At 34.9% G+C, this 21078-nt stretch overlaps 1 protein-coding gene across 2 annotated transcripts in view; it reads left to right on the top strand.

Annotated features, from left to right (window-relative positions):
- Window positions 1–1510: 1510 nt before the first annotated feature.
- AGTPBP1 (ATP/GTP binding protein 1) overlaps window positions 1511–21078 on the top strand; it is a 50244-nt gene continuing 30676 nt past the window's right edge. The window contains exons 1-13 of one of the 2 annotated variants that reach the window (XM_010194378.1): window positions 1511–1542; window positions 6146–6276; window positions 6830–6897; window positions 7279–7342; window positions 7753–7899; window positions 8176–8307; window positions 10291–10384; window positions 11830–11867; window positions 13403–13611; window positions 14054–14231; window positions 16941–17038; window positions 18047–18163; window positions 18763–19472. In XM_010194378.1, coding sequence (XP_010192680.1) covers window positions 1511–1542; window positions 6146–6276; window positions 6830–6897; window positions 7279–7342; window positions 7753–7899; window positions 8176–8307; window positions 10291–10384; window positions 11830–11867; window positions 13403–13611; window positions 14054–14231; window positions 16941–17038; window positions 18047–18163; window positions 18763–19472 — 2018 coding nt within the window. The remainder of the gene's footprint in view (window positions 1543–6145; window positions 6277–6829; window positions 6898–7278; window positions 7343–7752; window positions 7900–8175; window positions 8308–10290; window positions 10385–11829; window positions 11868–13402; window positions 13612–14053; window positions 14232–16940; window positions 17039–18046; window positions 18164–18762; window positions 19473–21078) is intronic. The other variant, XM_010194379.1, reaches the window with a different exon arrangement.

Genomic DNA, 21078 nt, shown 5'->3' on the forward strand with positions numbered 1-21078 from the left:
CATTAGTGTTCACTGAAATGCTTCATGGTGAATTTACAGCAAAACAAATTAAGACCTTGCAGTTCAAGATAGTTCAGCTCTGTAGCTGGCTCCACTTGTACAGCAGTTCAGTACACTGTATTATGTAGACACTGTTGACACTGGCGGACTGTTCATCATCTTTCTGACAGCGGGTCAGTGCTGCAAGCAAAATAACACTTGGCTGCTTAAATTCAAGAACCTAATATTCACCCCACTGTAAGACCTGCAACCTGGTTCACGTAATCCAGACCTTACAGTTTGTGAAATTGCATTGTGGTGGACACAGCTATTCTCTTGCAGCTATTCATTTTCTTTAAAGGAAGTCAAGATAGTTTACACCTGAAGACTACTTGGACAGATCTAGGATACCTGTTAACTTGAGTCAAGGTGGAATTCTTGTGTAAAGCTGAGCATTTGCTTCCTGGCTGCTGGGAAAAGATTCTGCTTTCAGGTAAGTCTGGAAATAAGCTTGCTTCATAATTTAGGCTTTTAGCAGTTGCACAGTGGAATTTGCCAGTAATAAAAACCTAATTATTTTATGTACTGAACAGCAAGGATTTTTCAGAAGTCTTACAGATTTCTTTGGGGTGGAGGGACTGTGTGTGTGTGCTTGACTGGATTTCTTGCCATTATTTCCCAAGACGAGAAGTGCTTTATCTTCTTCATTGTCACCACCTGTATCTCTGAACATCCTTTTTTCTCTTTACTCTGTCTTCTACCTTTAAACTCAACGCTATGCCCTTTGAGGACACTTTTTTTTCACAGTGGGAGTATTTGTCATTTATGCTAGATCTCAAATGGAAGAACTGAGATTCAGTTACTGGTCCTGTAGACTGCAACCTTAATTGCCAGGAGGCACCGTTTGAGGAAGCAGTGTACCCTGAGGGCACTATCCTTAAAAGGATAGGAAAATTGAGTCCTTAGCACGATATGGTTTCTGTCCAAGAAATGTATTCAGGTCCTGCTTAAATAAGAACACCAAACACTCCATGTTTTTCACTGTGCCTCTAGTTGTAGTTATCCATCCTATAGGTACATGAAATGGCAGTCACAAGTAACTATGTTGTAGCATCTCACAACATTGTCAAATAAGTTTGAAGAAGTATATTTACTGGCTTCAGCAAAAGCTCTGTTTGATAAAATTCTGTCACAGATGTGAAAATATTGTCTGTTAAGTAACGGATACAAATTTCTGTATGTCAGATGCTGATCTTGGTAGGACTGAATTACGATGCAGGATCATGCTCCATAATTATATTGCAATAGTTTTCTTTAAAAGCTGGATCAAATAGATTGAAGAGAGAAGAGCTTGTGACAGTTTGGAGAAATGCAATCAATGTAAATTAGCTTTTCTAACATTTCTAGTGTAGAGACATCAAATATGGTGGTGGTATTTCATCATGAGAGAACAAAAGATCCTGATAATTTGTAATTGTTTAGTATCTTCCAGGTTATCAGAAATGGTGATTTGAAGAACCAGGTTTCCGATATGAACAAAGTAAAAACATCAGCTGAAAAAAGGTAAATTTAAAACTATAGCGACTTCTCACCATCAAGCTATTTGGGATTTGTGAAAAAGCAGTCTTCATCTTAATGAGATGATAAATAAAATATATATTATGTGTCCCTAGTAAGAATGTGTAAGTTGATGTCCTGGAACAGAGGGAGTCAATATTGATTAGCAGAAAGTAGCTTCACATTTAATAAATAACCTTTTAAATTAAAAATTTTAATTAGTGTTAGACATGTTAGACATTAAATTTCATTGCAGCAGTTATCAGTTAGTCATTTCATGCAAATACGGGCAAAACATAAAATGATTTCTACTGAAAGAATTAAAGGACAAGTTTATAATACTGTATAGCAAGCCGTGAATTTGTCATAAGATGTTTATCATTGTCCAACAATCCTTCAATCCAGCACACAGGTAGAAAAAACAAGTGAGTTTACAGAATATTTCAGGAGTTAAAAAGTTGTTTGTAATTTTTAGTATAACTTGTTTTAGAAAATATTTGAAAAAGTTGTGAGCAACATGTCTGTTAGACATAAGGAAACTATTGAAAGGATTTTAGTCTTACTCTTATTGTAAACCAACACAGGTTAAACCACCTCATTATATCAAACCATCTAATCAGGTTTTAAAAACAAGTTCTAAAGGTGGCAAAATAGGGAGTTTTGGCTTCAGTCTTAGTTCTCTGAAATACCAATTATTTTCTAAACAAGTGTGTCACAGCCATGGATAACCTGTGCAATAGCATCCGTAGTTAAGTCCACCCCTCGGTCACAGGCCCATCGATATGTGGCATCTCTCCCTTGGTGACCAGAAGTGTCATGGGCCCACCAAGCTAGAAACAGTTCACCTCGGTGCTCCCAGTCCAAATCTGTCTGGAATAGCTTTGCTGCCTGGTCCACCTGATGGTTGTGTTGGTGTTCTTCAGTGGCACGGCTTTTAGGAACATGGGCATCAACATGCCGGACCTTCACTGTTAATGTCTCCAGCTGGGCAGCGATGTCTTGCCATAGGGCTGCAGACCAAATAGGCTTCCCTCGGTGCTGCCAGTTGTCCCGTTTTCATCCTTTTAACCATCCACATAGGGCATTTGCGACTGTCCATGAGTCTGTATAGAGGTAAAGTGCTGGCCCCTTCTCCCTTTCAGCAATGTCCAGAGCCAGCTGGATGGCTTTTACCTCTGCAAACTGGCTCGATTCACCTTCTCCCTCAGCTGCCTCAGCAGCTTGTCGTGTTGGGCTCCAGACAGCGGCCTTCTCTTATGAAATGCTGAAAATGGTTAAGAATATTTGATGGAAATATGTGCCAGGTGCCATGCTTCAAGAGTTATACCACTGAAACAGATCAAGGACAGTCACATTTGCAGTGAGGAGAGCCAGAATTAGCAAGATTAAACTGCAGAGAGAAAAACTTTCAAGTGAAGGTGTACAAAGTATTAGAATGAAATTGCGTTTGGTTGTTGAATAGTCATTTTTGCAGGCTGTTAAGGGCTGGTTGTACATATGTCTGTCATGAGGAGCAGCTGTGGTGTTCATCCAGCTCTGAAGAGAATGGTTTGTATGGCCTTACGAAGTTTCTTCTGGTGCTCTTTGGTCATGATTTTTATAGTAAAGACTCTGTGTAACCCTCAGTGACTATGGAGTGCTCTTGTGAGAAGGCTTTACAATGAGTGGGGTGAAAAATACCTCTTTTAGTAACAAGAAGGTTTCTTCATATTGTGGGAAAACAAGTCTAGCATGAAAGGATGTCCACAGTGGTCAGAGTATTCATGTGAGGTTCTGCAGTGAAAGCAGCTTAGAAGGATATCTAGCTCTGACAGGACACAGTTTTTACTGTGCCATTCTGATTATTACCTTGGTTTTCCTAGCTGTTGGATTAAAAATACTTAATTCCATGGTGCCTCTCTGTTTGGAGAGCTGTCTTCTAGATTTGGATCCTGAATGGTTTGCTGGTCAAAATGTATGTATTTGCATTACAAATATCAGAAAGAGTCCCATTGCAAATTTGGCTTGCATTTTGTTCTTAGGTCAAGTGGGTTGTCACAGCTTTGCTATGTAGCAGAGCAGTCAGTCAGCAGGCTGCCTGTTGTCATTCCTGTTCTGCCACCTTTTTGATTTACTGTGCAGACATTGAAAGCTGTCACGGTATTATAACCACTATCTATATTAATGTAGAATATTAATTTAAAAAAGAGTACAATTCTTGGTTTAAGAGGAAAACTCAGTAATAGCAAAGAGGAACTCAGGACTGTAGTTTGTATTTTAGCATAGACTCTGGGCTGGTGTTATTTACAAGAACACTTTATTGCGTATTCCGAAGATGAGAAGTTTATTTGGCTGTATTTCTGTTGGAAGACTTCTTACAAGATGAATAGCATAAAACCATTTTAAAGACATATTTTTAACTCCTACAATGAGCACCCATTGCTCTTGATAGAAACTGTGGCCCCAAGAGAAGGTTGGACTGGATGTTCTTTAAAGGTCACTTCCAACCCAATACATTCTATGGTTCTGTGATTCTATAGTTCTAAATCTTAAGACTTCAATTATTATACCACCCAGTAGTGAGAATGACTTACCCTTCCTGAACCTTTAAAGCTTTTAGTAAGTCTGAAGAAATTATGTTAGATGCTAACTTTCTGTATGTGAAATATTGCTTCCATGTGCCAGTGTTGCTTGAATTTTGCATGCCACAGGAGTAAAAAATCAGGTTTGCTCTGAAATGCCTATAGATGAGTTTTGTCTTTATGAAAAATTGTGTTTTCTTTTGTCGTTTGTTCCTAAGGATCATCTTTTCTTTTTTTGGTTGTTTCTAGCGTTCAAACTGGAAACTCACTTTCATTGTAAGACTGATGATATACCACAGTTGACATTATTTATATGAATAGAGATGCGCACGCAAATGCGTGTGCACACATTGAAGCAGCACTTCTCTTACACATTGGCTTATATGTGGGTTGGCTGGACTCTGTCTTGTTTGATTGTGGAACTGGTGAAGGTAACATCCTTTGGAAGTTTGTCAGTTTGTATACTGGACCAACAGAGCTTGTGAATTTCGTTAAAATCTTGAGTTTATTTTGGAGTATTTTAAGTTCATTGAATAAGTGGAGGAGTAGAAATAAAGAAAACAAAGTTTATGCAAATAACAGCTTTTTGCTATTCAACCTGGTTCTGGTTGATGAGAAAAGATTGGAGGGATTATGCTTTATTTTTACAAGGAAAGTAATATTTCAGCAACCAAGATGGATTATTTTAGATCAAAAAATACTTTTAAATAAAAGTCTAGCAAATAACTGAGAAGGTGTTACACTTACTTCACAATATAAAATTATTTTGATTTAAGCTCTGTTATTAGTATAACTATTTCTTATTACTGATGCTAACAGTTTTAAGTATCATCTGAAATTGGGTTTTGGTTATGCTTCTCATTTACATGTCATGGTGGAAAAGGGGAAGTGGTGGAAACAGTTTCCTCAGCAGTTGTTACATCAGTTTACTTTCACAGCAGTACAGCTTTTGATGTCAGCTGCTTTTTATCCTTGATTTTAACATTTTTGGCCACATCTAAACTAATTATTTTAGTATAGTTAACTGTAAATGTAAAACTTTTTCACAGATTTAAAATACAATTTGAGGAGTAATAATTCCTCATTGTTATAAACAAAACTGACTACTTATAAAACTAGTGTTATATACTTTAGTTTTATTGCAGATAGAACAATATATGTGTAAAATGGATTATTGTTGATTATTGCAGGACTCTACTGTTACGAAAGTGAAAATTCAAGGTAGTTAGTCCTTGGGAATAATCATTTCCTGTAGTTAATTACATGACTATAATTCAAATGTTAAACACTTGTCTAAAAATTACTTCCATGTGGGAATGTGAATCTCAAAACTATTCTGAATAGTTGTTATGATCTAAAATTGAAGAGCAAATAACAATTTCTAGACTGAATCTATTCTGAATAGTAGAAATACTTATATTCATTCTTTCTCTGTCATTTACCTATCTATGAATGCCTGGTTTGAAATTGTTTCATATATTAGAATGCATTTTCAAGACAATATTGTGATGTCAGACCCCTGCGTTCAAAATGAATTCAACCTCTGATGATAGCTTTGAACATCTTCCAAAGTTTTGTTTTCAGAATGGTGGTTTTTTTTTCTTCAGCTGGTGGGTACTGCTTCACTCACTTCATGAATCGTAATCTCTTCCTGCATTTCCGAAACACCAGCCAGTAATACAAGCAGTCTTTGGGACTGTTTAATAAACTATATTAAATATAAGTTACTCGAATTGACATAGCTAAACAACATTTCTACCTATATCTGGATTTTATTTGCTGCAACTAATTTAGCTGTTCACAGTTCCTCTTGGAGATGCTGTTATATATAATTAGTCTGCTGCAACAGAGGCTTTGCAAGATGTGTAAGTTTCCCAGAATTAATGAGAATTAAGACTTGTTTTCCAATCAAGATAAAATATGGAAGTGAATTAGCCACTCCCCTTACTCTGATGTGGGATTTCTGTTATTAACTTGTTTTTTCTCTGATCTCAATGGAAAAGAATTAATGTAAATTAATTAATTTATGTAAAACATCTTTCTTGTAGTGTTTCTACCAGTTCTCGAACTATGTCTCTGCTGCAACAGCTGGAAAAGATCAATTTGGACTCTGTGTTAGGAGAAGGAGACAATGCCAGATATGTTACCTCAAAGATCCTTCATCTGGTTCAAAGTCAAGGTAAATATCTTAAGTTTTGTGGTTTTAGTGGTTTTTCTTTTGTGCCTTCCTTACTGTATATCTTTCTTGCTGGATGTTTCTTAATTTTTGTTTCTCTTTGGTTAACTTGATTATCCATCCATTTTTGTCACTGATTGTTGAAAGCACCTGTTTGAAGTTGTGTTTAATGCTATCTGGTATAGTATGGGTTACACTGAGTTCATTTTGTATTGTCAAACACCTACAATTTAAGTAATAATTCACAGTATATATATGTGTGTGTGTGTGTGTGTGTATGTATAGATGAGAATTAGAAGTATCTGGAAGAGCTTTCTTATGGAAAGTTTTTTTTCTGGGGCAGGACAAAATTGTTGAACAAGTGAAAGCAAAAATGAATTTTTAAATAACTTAATTTTTTTGCTTATTTTATTTAGTTTTATATATATATATATGCAGTTTTTAATAGGTTTTAATATTTGCAGTGGAGATTTTCTGATCTATCTGTGTATGATCATGTGTTTTTTCTGCAAGCTAGTGTATTAAAACAAAAAGGGTCTTTTTTTCTCACTGGCAGAAAAAACTAAGAAGGAGATGACTTCTAAGGGCTCCACTGGAATAGAAGTTATCCTGTCAACCTTAGAGGTAAAACCTTTTAATGTGTGCGGTTATGGATACATAGCAAGTTAAGTTGTTATCCTAGCTAGTCTTCAAAACTTGTATAGGACTGTAATGATTAGATAAGATCTTTTCTCTCCCTTATTTTTAAATATTCAAAGAAATTATTTTTCAACTATCAGTTCTAATTAATACACCATACTACAAACTAGATTTTATTTGTTTTTTTGGTTAATGCAGGCAGCCTAGTGGGATGGTTAGATCTTAACCATCTTAAGCTCTAAGATTTTAACCAGATCTTAAGCTCTGTTTGATTTAGTGGTGACAATTTCATTGAGTTTTAAGTATCTAAACTACTGTATTAAACTTCTACATTAAGCAAAGAAATCTCTCTGGTTTTTATTGCAGAATGCAAAAGATCTTCAAACTATTCTAAATATATTGAATATTCTCATTGAGGTAGTCTCAGTTGGTAAGTTTTCATTAAGGAGCAATTTGTGATTATATTCTTGTTTTCTTCTGAAGACTTTTTGGGTTTCTTTTTGTTTGCTCGATTGTTTTTTTTTTTCCTGGGGGAAGGGGTCTGCGTTTGGTTTTTTATTGTGGTTTTTGTTTGTTTGTTTGTTTGTTTGTTTATTTCTGACGTTTGCTAAAGCTGATTTATATGCAAAATAAAAACAGCGTAAAGACTGAAGTAACTTTTCAAATAATCATACACAAGTAATTTATGCTGCTATAGGTTTAAGTCCAGCATGTTCTTGCATAGTGCAGTCACATATGAAGAAAATATTGCTGTTCTAAAGGGTTTCTTTATGCTAACTGTAGCTTAGATACTTAATTGTTCTTTGGCTTCAGAGATATCAGTTGAGTTTTAACTTCTAGGTGGTGGTCGGAGAGCAAGTGTCTTAGTCACTAAAGGAGGGACACAGATCTTGTTGCAGCTGCTTTTAACTGCCAGCAAAGATGCTCCACCAAATGAAGAATTAATGGTGCTTCTTCATACTCTTCTTGCAAAAATTGGTCCAAAAGGTGATAATGTTACACTTAAATAATATGGCTTAATACTTTACAGTTTTATAATTGAAACTTAAGAAAATTTTTCTTTCTATTCTTGTATAAGCATCCATGTACTCAGAATTGGTAGTGGAGAACAAAAGAAGTACTAAAATAGAGGCGACGAAAAATGGTTAAAAATAGATATGCAGCGCTGACATCAGTAGAAAGAATTCACAGGTCATTTAACTTTTATTTTTTTATAATAATTTGAGAATTGTTGTGATTTATCTTGTATTTCTTTGATGTTAGACAAAAAGATTGGCATGAAAGCAAGAATCAATGGTGCCCTAAACATATCTTTGAATTTAGTGAAGCAGAATTTGCAGAACCACAGGCTAATATTGCCATGTCTTCAAGTATTAAGAGTTTACTCAACCAGCTGTAAGTATTGCAGATAATTATATTCTTTCCCATGTGACAGAATTTTCTTTACCTGCATATAGTTAAAATATCAGATCTAAATGCTTGTCTAATGTTAGATGTTTTAAATAATTATTTTTATCTGAGAATTTGCTTTTTATATCATCGGATTGCTTACATTCTAATAAAAGCTGTGAAGCCTGTTTGTACTTCTTGTCTATCTTTTTATTGTTTTCTGTGTGTGTGTGTGTGTGTGTGTGTGTGTGTGTGTGTGTATAGTTGGGGAGTCTTTAAACAGTGCTGTTTGATTTGTGGAATTCTGGGTAATCTAATTTGAATAAACGCTGATACTTTAAGATCTAAACCATAATTGCTAACATTGTGCTAGCAAAAGCGCTTCAGATTGAATAATTACTCTCTTTACATGCTTACTGCTTTTTTGCTTTTTATTATTTTATTTCATTCTTGATTGCTAATTTAAAACTTAGTTCACATGGGAAATATTTTCTTTCTTTATTTAAACTTTCCCTTATTCCTTGTGTTGAAGTGTCTTACCATTGGACTAGTATTCTTAAACCTCTTAAATAAGCGGGAGAGATTGAAAACATAACCACATTCCTCCAGGAATATTGATTTGACGATGTATAAGATTATGTTTTCAAGACATAAGGTACATAATTTCAGACACTGGCACAGGTTGCCCAGGGAAGTTGTGGATGCCCCCTCCCTGGAAGTGTTCAAGGCCAGGTTGGACAGGGCTTTGAGCAACCTGGTCTGGTGGGAGGTGTCCCTGCCTATGGCAGAGGGGTTGGACAGGATGATCTTTAAAGTCCCTTCCAACCAAAGCCATTGTGTGATTCTATGATTCTATGACATTCACATGAGCACCTGTAATTCATAAAGTCCCAATAGTTTTAAAATGCAGAAGCTTTATTTCTGTTGAGCTGTCTGGTAATGAGTTAAAATGTTTCTAAATGGAAGCGTTTAATAAAGACAGTTACACGCTTTAGCTGAAAACTTGCTTCATCCTGAAAATGGGAAATTGAACTGAGTCTAATTTGGATTCTGCTTAGATCAGTTCTATCTTATTGTATTTCTCACTCCTTATAAACAGAAAAAGTAGTAGTTTATTATGGGTAGTACTATTTAAAGTTTCTGTACAGTTGCTACCAGAATAGAGTCCTAACTTTTCTTAGATTATATTAGTGTAATGTTGCTGCTGATGTTGATACTGCAACTTGGGTTCAGATATTAAACTCTGCACTAATGACAACCTTCATTTTGTTGAAACCAGTTCTTAGTTGCTCTCTTCCCAATTTTTAGGGGTCTATATTGCTAAACTCAGTCAGGAATTTAATTTCTGTGACTATTTTCAGCAGGCATTGGGCTTCAGCCATATATACATTTGGTGTGCATTTCTTGAACATAGGTCTTAGCATAATTGCTTTTAATTTGCTCCCTTTCAAATAGTTTATAGGGTAGTTGATTTTTTTTCCTGAGAATTTATATGCATAATGTAACTCAGGAAAGCTTGTTCTGGTTGGCATTTGTAAATTTTACAACAAACTCTTGGCTTTCAAATTCTGGTGGGCATACCTGTCAATCACAATACTGAAGGATAATAGCAAGTCATAGAACTCGTTAGACTTGACATTTTAGAAACCCTGCTATCTTGAGAAACTAAGATTTTTTTCTAAGAAAATTCTTATAATTATGTATCTTAATAACAAAGAAAGTAGAAGTATGCTGTGGAAGTAGTACATTATTTTATTTGTAAAGTAATAATTATTTTATTCTTTTCCAAGTTTTATCAGGACTGGATTATCACACTAATTATGTGCAAAGTAGTGTCTGCTTGTCATTGTATGTCTTAAAGCACAAACATATCTAACATTTTTTGTACTTCAAAATTAAGTCACATGGATTTTAGTTTGAGTATATGGATTTTTTCTTTTGCTTTTCTTACTGCATTATCTTAAAATGTATTGTTTTTAACTCTTCCAGCTGTTAATGCAGTGTCATTGGGAAAGAATGGAGTAGTAGAACTGATGTTTAAGATCATTGGCCCTTTTAGTAAAAAGAACACTAGCCTTTTGAAGTAAGTAAGGTCTGTTTAATATACTATATTGGAAAACCTTAGGTACGTTTCAAAACTTACTTGTAAGTGAAAAATATTATTAGAGAAATCAGATGTAACTCATGTAAGTTAAAGTGAAGGGAGTGGGAAGAAGAGCCACAAGCATGACAGTCTTATTTTACCCAGTAGAGTAACACAAAATATTTGAACGTCTAGTTACAATACTGATAAAAGAATATAAATGTTATTTTTCTATCTCTAATATTCCTGCATGAAAACTGTACAATGGTTGTCCCCAAATCAGAACTAGCAGGTCTAGAAAATCCCATCACTTTTCAATTTGTTGAATTGGCTCCCACATCTCCTTTGTGTTTTTAGAGTGACACTGTTTTACTTTGTAATAGAATTTTGTTTCTGTTTTGCTTCAAAGCACATATAGACTTTCAGAGCAAAACCATGAAACATAGAGTAGGAAGCAGCAGCAATATTTGTCTAGTGTGCTATTGTGGTTTTAAAAAAAAATGTGCATACCTTAAAGTGGTGACTTTAGATTTTTTTTTTTTTAATCCTCTGTGTATTTTTATTTTAAAGTTAACTTAAGGTAAAATAGTTAAGTGGATCTAACTGGAGATAGTCCTTTCTGTATACACTACCACCTTTTTGAAGTACATACCTGTGAAAACTGATTTTTTTCAGCTGGTTAGCAAGATAATAATCTCATACTGTTCATATTCTAACTTCAGTACAAAAATAGCATTGTGTTATCTAAGTCTGATATTTATGGTCAGTGCAGGATCTTTTTTTTAAAAAAAAGCCCTGCACCTTTAAACTCCAGCTAAAATTAGATGTGTGACTTACTATTGCAGGATGCGAGTAATCATGATATCCTTGTTTATGGTCTGAGATGTGTGAAGTCTGTCTTTACAAAGAGGGTAAAAATAAATATATATGTTCTCTAGTTGTACATAGTGAGTTAATTGAGACAAGATTTTTGTGTACAAGAAAAATCTTACACTTACAATCTTGTATTGTAGTACAGATTGATGTGCATTACTCCTCAGTATAATTGTACACTGACAGTTTTGATCTACAGTTTTCTGGAAGTGTCCTTTGCTTTGTGGTAGTACTTGTTCTGCTGCTAAACAAGTTTCAGAAGTATCTCATCCATTGAATATGGTTCATAGACATTATATTGTTACTCATGGTGCTTTTTGCAAAGGCTGAAAGTTTGTATAGCTGTTGCACTGATATTTTTAAATTTCACCATCAGACTTCAGTTATAGCAGACATGCATGATATTTTAGTAAAATCAGTTTTTAACAGCAAAGTCTGTGATACAGTGCAACCAGGAAAACATGATAGACGCTAAATAAATGATAGCAGTTAATATTTTGTATAGCTGTACAGTGTTGTAGATTAAGCTTACTGGTTGGTTGTTGTTTTGACTTTTCTTGTTATGTTGACAGGGTTGCTTTAGACACACTTGCTGCATTGCTAAAATCAAGTAAGTGTTTGACTACAAGAAACTGTTTGTCTAGTTGAGATAAATATATGTATGTGTATAAACAGAGCAAAATTAATACTGACTCTGTGGCTGAAACAGAATCGAAACTAGAAAATATAGAAATAAGGCTACAGTTTTATCTGCAGTCTCTGCTGCTTTAATATTTGTGTGGTGTATATATATATGTGTGTAATAATTAGTTACTGTCTCTTCAGTTACATAGCAGAAAGGCTGCAGTGCTTCTGCAGAACTGATCTGAATCTGAGGTGGAGAAATATCCTTTTACATTCCCTTACCTACATCCTTCAGTAATGGATAACTATAATTTAGCTCCTGTGTACTTTTATAGATACATCTGAAAATATCTGTTGGAGGGCAGGGGAAAATACAGGGTTTTTTCAAGTACCTTTCTGAGTAATTAGCTCTTGGGTCCTAATGACAAGTCTGTCAGTGATGCTTATGAAGTGGAGTCAAGGGTAATGAAATGATGATCTGTTCCCAAACATTGGCTATCTCAGCCAGCAGCAGTGGATTCTGACGAATGCCATCTCTGCAGGTTTTGCACCAGGATTATAACTGACAAGGAATTAAACATGCATTCTCTCCAAACAGTTGTGTAAAAGCTATAGAAATCCTAGCAGTTTTAGTGGAACTGTGTAAGAACTGAGGCTTGATTAGATTTGCAGAAAACCATTTTGGTCAAATGACAGGAAATTTCTGAAGCAATTATTTACAGGGTGTTGAGTTTTCTTATGTTTGATCAGTGGTCTTTCAGATTTGTGTGTTTACTGATTTTGGAATTTCTCCTTGGGAAATTTAGGGGAAGAAGTATTTCTGAATTATTGTTGGTATTCTGTTCTGTAAATTGGCAGTTAAATTTTAACATTGGGGAAATAAAGTAGATGTTGAAAAGGTGTGTCTTTAAAACAGGTGGTTTTGCGCATTTATTTTGAGATGTCCTATTCAGTCCTGAAGAGTTTTGACATTGTAAATACCTACAGTTTATATAAGTAAATGTTACCATAAAACCACTAATCTCTGTTGTGTAGAGTCCAGTTGTCATACTGATTACTGAGTATTTAGGGTAGAGAGAGGTATTTTGAGTTTATTGACTTTTAGTGATAGTTCCGGTGAAACTCTATGGATTACAAGTGGTAAGAAGTTTGTTTCAAATCTTGTATCTACACAGTGTGTGTGGTCAGAAATAGATATGCTTTATATAAACACTTCTTTTAAAAAAAATTTGCTAGCTGACAGTGTCTTACAATTACCTTTAAGTGTAATGGGCACTGTTCTGGTAAACCATGAAAATTACATGCAGTGTTATTCTGAAGAATGAAGTGTAAATTACTGGACTCAGTAAAAAAAATTCCTGCTAATGTTGCTATAAAACTTTCCTAAGCACGTCTAAAATGCTACTTTAAATGAAACAGTTCAGTTACTTGGGTAAAAAGCATAATTTTAACATTGATTTCAGACTAATATTGAAGTCATTAGGTAGTTTTTAATTTTCTTTTCTAACTTTTTTTGTAAAGAAACAAATGCCAGGAGAGCAGTAGACAGAGGATACGTGCAGGTGCTTTTAACAATTTATGTTGATTGGCACCGTCATGATAGTCGACACAGATATATGCTGATACGTAAAGGAGTTTTACAGTGCATTAAAAGTGTTACAAACATCAAATTGGGAAGAAAAGCATTCATCGATGCCAATGGGATGAAAATTCTTTATAACACTTCACAAGTAAGTTTATCTCAGTTGAGTTTTTTTTATTGTTGTTTTTGCCTTTTTGGCTTTAGAAATGCATCCTGACCTCAAATTTGTCATAGTTCTTTTATCATACTTGTGATCATCCCTGATTATGGGGTAAGGATTATTTTCTGTGCTAGACTGAAGTAGAATAAAAGAGTACAGAATTAAATGCATATTTGCTATTATTTGGCTGTGACTATCTCTGGGAGGGTCTGTTGAACTTATTTTTATAAAAGAGGGAAGTCTTTTCATTTTCTAAAAAGCTGTATCTGAGTTGGTAGAAGTTCTCACCTTCAGAGGAGACATTAGCAACACTTATTGTAAACAAAATACTTTGCTATTTGTAAATCCTAGAAATCTGTAAAAAAGTTGTAGTTTGACTGTTAGTTTGAGAGATACTTTTCTGTTGTCCTCATTATTTTCCTGTTAATAGGAGTGCCTTGCAGTGAGAACTCTTGATCCTCTTGTCAACACATCCAGCCTAATAATGAGAAAATGTTTTCCTAAAAATCGTCTTCCTTTAACAACTATTAAAAGTGCTTTCCATTTCCAACTCCCAGTTATTCCTGCCAGTGGTCCTGTGGCTCAGCTATACAATTTGCCTCCTGATGGTATGATAATTTTGTAATATTTTGTCTTTGAGTATGTCTAACATTGCTTTATATAAGGTGAAATCAATTGTGGTTATTCGTGTTCTCCACTAAAACTTGGACTCCGAGACTCTTCTCAGCTAACAAAGGATCTGTGACCGTTAGTGTGGAGCACCAGTTTCTAATGTTAAGTTTTAAGTGATGAAAATTTTCTCTACATGTATATGGTTTCTGAGATACAAGATAAAACAGGAACTAAAATGTGATGTTCATAAAATTCTGAAGTGTAAAGCGTAGGCTGTATATATGAGTCTACAAACTTAAATGGATTCTCTTTTTAATTCACTTATACATTATCTGATGTCAAATGTAATTGAGTGTACATACTGTTTTACAGGAGTCTGTGTTCCTGGATTTCTTTTTGTTACTCTTCTAAACTAGATGTAGTGAATTTAGATTAACATGTACCATTTGAAGCATTGTTTTATAAATTATTGGGGTTATTCCTTCATTTGTGTGATGAGAAATGTAGAGCTTCTTTCTTGGACAGTTGCAGTCTCTTAGGCAACACTTGTTTGCAAAGCATTTGTACGGTGCTTTGTAGGAAATAGATTCATCCCATTGCAAAGACCTTTCATTATTTTTGGATTTTAAATGCATTTTCAGATATGGTGAAACAGTTTGCTATCTGGGTAGCAAACTGATGAGGTTTCTGTCAGAAAGTTACTCCTAAATGAAGAGGCAAAGCCAGACTTTCTAATAGCTTATTCACAATGTCCTGAAACAATATATGATCGTAATGTGAAGAAAAGACAGCTATCCAATTGTGGTTCATAGGGGTCAGTCTCAGACTACAGGAGATTCAAGTTTGCTTTGTCTTCAAAGTAGAAAATAAACTTGTAAGTATGTTCCAAAATCCACAGAAATTAAACCCCTACTTAATACAGTATTTTTGGTACTCCGTAGTACCTATCTAGAAACTTCCTAGTCCGTTGAAGTAGATAGTGATAGGGGTTTTTTTGAAGGTTTGTAATCTATTAAAAAAAGAAGTGAAAAACCTGAAGAAATAGGTTACATGGGATTTGCTTTTTAAAGAAAAACTTCTGTATTAAAACACATGTTGAATGTTGGGATGGGTACAACTCTTGAGTTTATTATAGTCTTGTATGGTTGGCATTGTAAAAGCAATACATGTAATAATTCTGAATACACTAGAAAATCAGTATGATTTTTAAACCTCTTGAGTGAGCCTCTTACGGACAATATGCAGATTTGCTGTGTGGAAAATGCTGCTTCTGGAGCTTAGGATGTATGAGGATCATCTGAAGGAACTAAGGTTGTTTAGATTAGAGAAAAGGAGGCTGAGGGGAGACCTTATTGCCGTCTACATCTCCCTGAAAGGAGGCTTTAGTGAGGTGGGTATTGGTCCCTTCTCCCTAGTGGCAAGTGACAGGACAGGAGGAAATGTCCTAAAGTTGTACCAGGGAAGGTCCCATTAGAAGAAACTATTTAACTGAGAAGGTGATTAAATACTGGCTACCGGCTGTGATTCTATGATTCTTTCAAAAAACATAACGAACTAACTCAGCACTCAAACTGCATGAGATTTCTAGGAAAAGACCAAATTTTATAGAATAGAATCATAGAATCATTAAGGTTGGAAAAGACCTTTAAGATCATCATATCCAACCATCAAACCAACACCCCCATGCCCCCTAGATGATGTCCCAAAGTGCCACATCTACGTGTTTTTTTAACACCACCAGGTATGGTGGCTCCACCACTTCTCTGGACACCTTTTCCAGTGCTTGACTGCTCTTTCAGTAAAGAAATTTTTCCTAATAAATTTTTCACTAGTAAGCAGAACATCTGCCAGAATAACTAATTGATACCCACTTCCACATGTTAGGGAGTTAGCCCAGTTCTCATTAGTCATGTGCAAGCAATTAGTTAGCTTTCCCTTGCTTTTCTTCGTTAAAAAAGGAGAAACTCTTCAATGCACTGGGTCTCTAACTCAAGTAGAAATTAGTTATTAGTGTCCAAATAGTTCCACATGTCTAAAAAATAACATCTTGCTATTCATTTTAAGGGTAAAATATAGTTCCGAACCTGTCCATGATAAGTAGTTGCAGTGACCACTCTGAGTATTATTCTTACTAGTTGAATTTCCAGTGATATGCTGCTTTTTTTTTTTTTAGTTGTTAGGCCCCTTTTAAATGAGACAAAAGAGATGAAGAGGATGCTTTGTCCCACTGGTCCCTTATACTGGGTCAGTTCTAGCTTACATGACTAAAAGCTGCTGAGAATTCAGAATTATTTTTTTTTTGCACGTGGTCATTATTACTTTGGGAAAAGGTATCAGAGACATCTTTGTGCTGACCTCAAGCTGTGCTGAAATGTTCTTGGGATGTCCACATAGTAGGGTATTTCTAATGGCCATCTGCTGTCTTACTGGATTTTTTTGGGTGATGGTGCTGGGTATTTGGTTTTGCTTTGCTTTGTTTAAACCAGAGATGTTTGTTTTCACTTAAATCTGGATGGAAATATAATAAATGGAGCTGCAGTGTTGTCAAACAAGCATTTTGTTTTGTAAAACTGATAATATTATTTAATGTTTGTTAGTTGGTTTTCACAGTTTCTTCATATAGTAAGTAAAAAACCAGAATTTTTTTGAGCATGTGCATTGGATTAAATGTATAATCTTCCATACAAAACTTTTTTGTGTTACAGTGGATGATGTAGTAGATGAAAGTGATGATAATGATGATGCTGAAGCAGAATCAGAAGTTGAAACTGAAAATGATGATGACAAGGACCAACATTTTAAGGTTGGTATGAGACAAAATTAACAGGCAAAAATCAGGCATAACAGTTTTTTAAATTTTTAAGTTGCTTGAGTGATGTATACAACTGTATGTTTTAAGTGTTAAAAGGACTTTGAGGGTATTTTCAGGACAATTTCTAAAATTTAAAAAGTTTCTGAAACATAAGAAATGTGGTTGCTGCATGAAAATATCAACCTTTGTTCACATTGCTTCAAGATTTTTATCAAATCCTTTTCAGTTGATAAACACTTGATGTGTCTGGAGTAGAGTGGAACAGAACTGCAAACTCTTTTAGTAGTGTTTTGTTCTCAACTTGTGTTTCTCTTAGTGCGCTCTTCCCACCTAAGATGCTCAGCATGTATGAGCTGCTCTAACTTTTTCTGTCATTCTGGACTGGGATTGGCTAGGTCAGTGTTTCAGTAAGGTAACTTTGAAGTTCAGCCGACTGTAGAGGTAGAGATCAGACCTCCCACTATTGTATCACTTTGGGAAGGCCTTGTTCTGCTCTCCAGCTGCCAGTCAGGCCACAAAAGGACATTTGGTCAGAACTGCCTTATTCTGTATTTTTATGTTATATATGTTCAGGAGATAAATGAGTTGGAATTACAAGTGTTATTCAAGGCTCTCGTGAGCCCTGATAAAGGAATCTCCTCCATACAAAGTAACTCCTTTGTCACTGCAGTCACCTGAAACTTTCACATTCCAGATTGCAACAGTTGGATTATGCATGCATCTCCCGTAAAGTGTAATCTGGTGTCTGTGCATAATACATTTGGATGAAAGCAATAAAATTGAGATGTCTGTAATATTTCTGTTGAAATGGAGGCTTTGGCATACAGATAAAACTGAGCTGCTTAAACCTTTATGGTGAAAGATGCAGTTCAGCTAATTTTAAAATAGTGATACTCAGCTTTTAAAGCATGGTCATGTCAGAAGTAAAAGGTGAATGTAATTATTTTAGCAGTTCATTAAATATGGATGCAAGATTAATTTGTTCTGGTGCTCTTTCAGAATGATGACATTGAGACTGATATTAATAAACTGAAACCTAGACAGGAATTGGGAAGATCCATAGAAGAACTGAAAATGTATGAACAGTTTTTCCCAGAACTTTCAGAAAACTTTCAGGTAAAGTCTGTGATTCCCATGGCTTTTCTTGTCGGGACAGGTTGACTCTGGAATTCACTTTGACATTTGTTTTTGGGTAAATAGTTTCTCTAATCAAAAAATGAGATTGCAGTTCTAGAGCTACATATGAGAGTGCTGTATAGTGAGTTATTTATGTTATGGATTACTTTAATCTGATTGAGAAGGGAACTGTGGAAAGATACAAAGGAGAACTGTTATCTGATGTCTGATTATTGTGCACAGCAGAAGATGAAATAGTAAGAAGGGACATGAGATTCAAAGACTCATTGTATTAGGTATTTCCTTAAATGCTGGGCACCTCTGTAAAGTAATTGGTTATAATATCTGGGGAATCACATTGACTTGATAATTTGTTATTGATTAACTACTTATTTATTGCTTTGATGCTATCTTCTTCCAATGTTTATCTAAGTTTAAAGCATAATAACTTGTCTTTTAAATTACACTTATTTTGGATTATTGCAAAACATATCTCAGGAACAATTAAAGAGAAAGGCTTCTAATACAAATGAAACTTTAGAAAGTGTTTACTGTAGAAATAAATATTTTAATTATATTTTTCTCTTTTATTTTCTAAGGATTGTGACTTAGTTTCCAAGGAACCAAAGCCTTTTGTACCTGATGCAAATCTGAGTGGACCTATTGTTGTTCCTACAGCAGGAGAGGAGCACTCTGCTGAAGCAAAGTTGTCAACAAAAGGAGTTGCTTTGAAGGAGAGCAATCCTTTATTGACAGAGGAAATCAACAGAAGGCCAGCCTTTCTGGAACTACCAAAGGAAGACAGTATCAAAGACAGTAGTTTACATCAGCAAAACGATCAAAGAAACCTGCTTCCATCATGGCAGTGTCTAAGCCAAGAAATCGTGAAAGGCTTGGACAGAATCAGTCTGCAGAACAGTGCAAAAAATGATCAGTATTATGGTACAGGGTGCATAATAAAGAAAGAAAACAAAACTAGCTTTACCACACTTGCTTGTAGTAAACCTTGCGAACATGTTTCACCCTGTGGAAGTAGCCTCTTTGAAGGATCATCTGTCCAGCTGGGAAAACTCTGCTGCACTGGAATGAATTCGGAAGATGAGGATTCCAGATCTAGTTCATCAGGGGAACAAGTTACGCTTGAGGTCTCTGATGTATCTCCAGTTCATGACTGTGATCTTTATATTGAAATGGTAAAAACCACAAAGTCTATTCCAGAATATTCAGAAGTGGCCTATCCAGATTATTTTGGCCATATTCCACCCTCATTTAAGGAGCCTATTCTGGAAAGACCATATGGAGTGCAGAGGTGAGTTACCATACTCCTTTTTTGTTGACATTTTTGTTCCCTTGACAGACAGTCTTTAGGATGAGATTAACAGGCACGTATACAATGTTTACTTTGGCATCTAAAACTATTTTCAGTGAAAAGCAGTTTGAAGGTGGGTGAACAGGCATTGATCAACACAGAGTCATAAACAAAAACACAATCTGATTCTGTAATTGCTAGTTCTGTAAATCAGTTTCCAAATACTAAGTTTAATTTTCATTCTGCCTTCCCATCATCCCCCATCTAAATTTTGTGGCTTGTAAAAAACAAACAAGCAGCCCACAAAAAAACCCAAAAAAGCCCCACCTGACTGCTTCCTTGAAGTCTTAGCAAAGATAGGACAGTTAATAGTTTAAAGATACTTCAGCTCTTTCTTCACTGTGCTAACAAAGCTAACTTTCAGGAAAATGTAGTGGGAAAAGTTTAAAAATTAGTACACTTAGGTCTTTAGTTTTAGTGTTTGCAGTATAACAATCTAGATGTAACAAAGATCTGACACACAGCAACACAGAAAGAAAAATAAAAAAACAAAACCTAACACATCAACACACACATTTTTTTCTTCAATGAGAGATACTGGAAGATGATGATTAAGAATTACTAAGAATAATTTGCAGAGGTGGTATGAAGAGCTGGCTCATATGCATAGTGAGTTACTGTAAAATCAAATGAGTATGTTAGCAGAACGTGTAATAGTAGGTATGAGTCCTTGCCACTTGCTTTATTATTATATTGAATTGTTTCAGCCTTATAACCTAAACAGTTCCATGAGATGATTTGTATTTATGTTTAGTTATTAAAAAGATTAAGAGATTAAATGTCTTTAGGTTGTATAATTAAAATCCTTTTACCGTTTCACATCATTGAATGTATTCCTTCTGTGAAATGATGAAGTGTTGAAACACTAATGATGTAATTAAAGTATCTTTACTAGAAAGCACAGTTCAGTGTTGAAGGAGAAGAATCCTCCGTAAAAACTCACTTTTTAGATAGATTTAGCTAATTTAGAAGGGAGATAATCTTGAGTCAGAACTATCACTAAGAACTGCACTTTAAGAAAATCATGCAAATCTTTATGTATGTTTTGTCGTACTTAAAAATCACTCAGTTTTACTCAGAAGAACTTAGAAGTCAGATGAAACTTGTCATTCCAATGCCCATTCTTAGATATAAAGCACTGTAAAAACTGACTTTTAACCAACAAACCTTCTTGTGTGGTCATACATAAAGCTGATTTCTAAACTCTGAAGATAATTCTATAGTATATTTTATTTTAATTTTAAAATGTTTTTGTTGTATTTTCTGTGTTGAAAGTAACATTTTTAAGCCTTGTGTGAAACAAGAATGAAATATCAGGTAATATTGCTAAACTTGAATCAAAAATCCATCACCTTTTTAAGGTACACTGTTCTAAGAATTCAGTTTTCTACAAATTACTCAGTCTTGCTACTGCAGTGTAACAAATTTCTGAAAAGGGAACCTGTTTGAAAATGGCTTCATCTCTTTAGGAACCTATAGTTTATAGGAAGGATGTGAAAATGAGTTTGGTGGGGAACATGGAGAAGCTTTTAAGTCTTCTGCAAAA

The sequence above is a fragment of the Mesitornis unicolor genome, unplaced genomic scaffold (genome assembly GCF_000695765.1).
Source record: "Mesitornis unicolor isolate BGI_N332 unplaced genomic scaffold, ASM69576v1 scaffold17381, whole genome shotgun sequence".
Taxonomy (NCBI): domain Eukaryota; kingdom Metazoa; phylum Chordata; class Aves; order Mesitornithiformes; family Mesitornithidae; genus Mesitornis; species Mesitornis unicolor.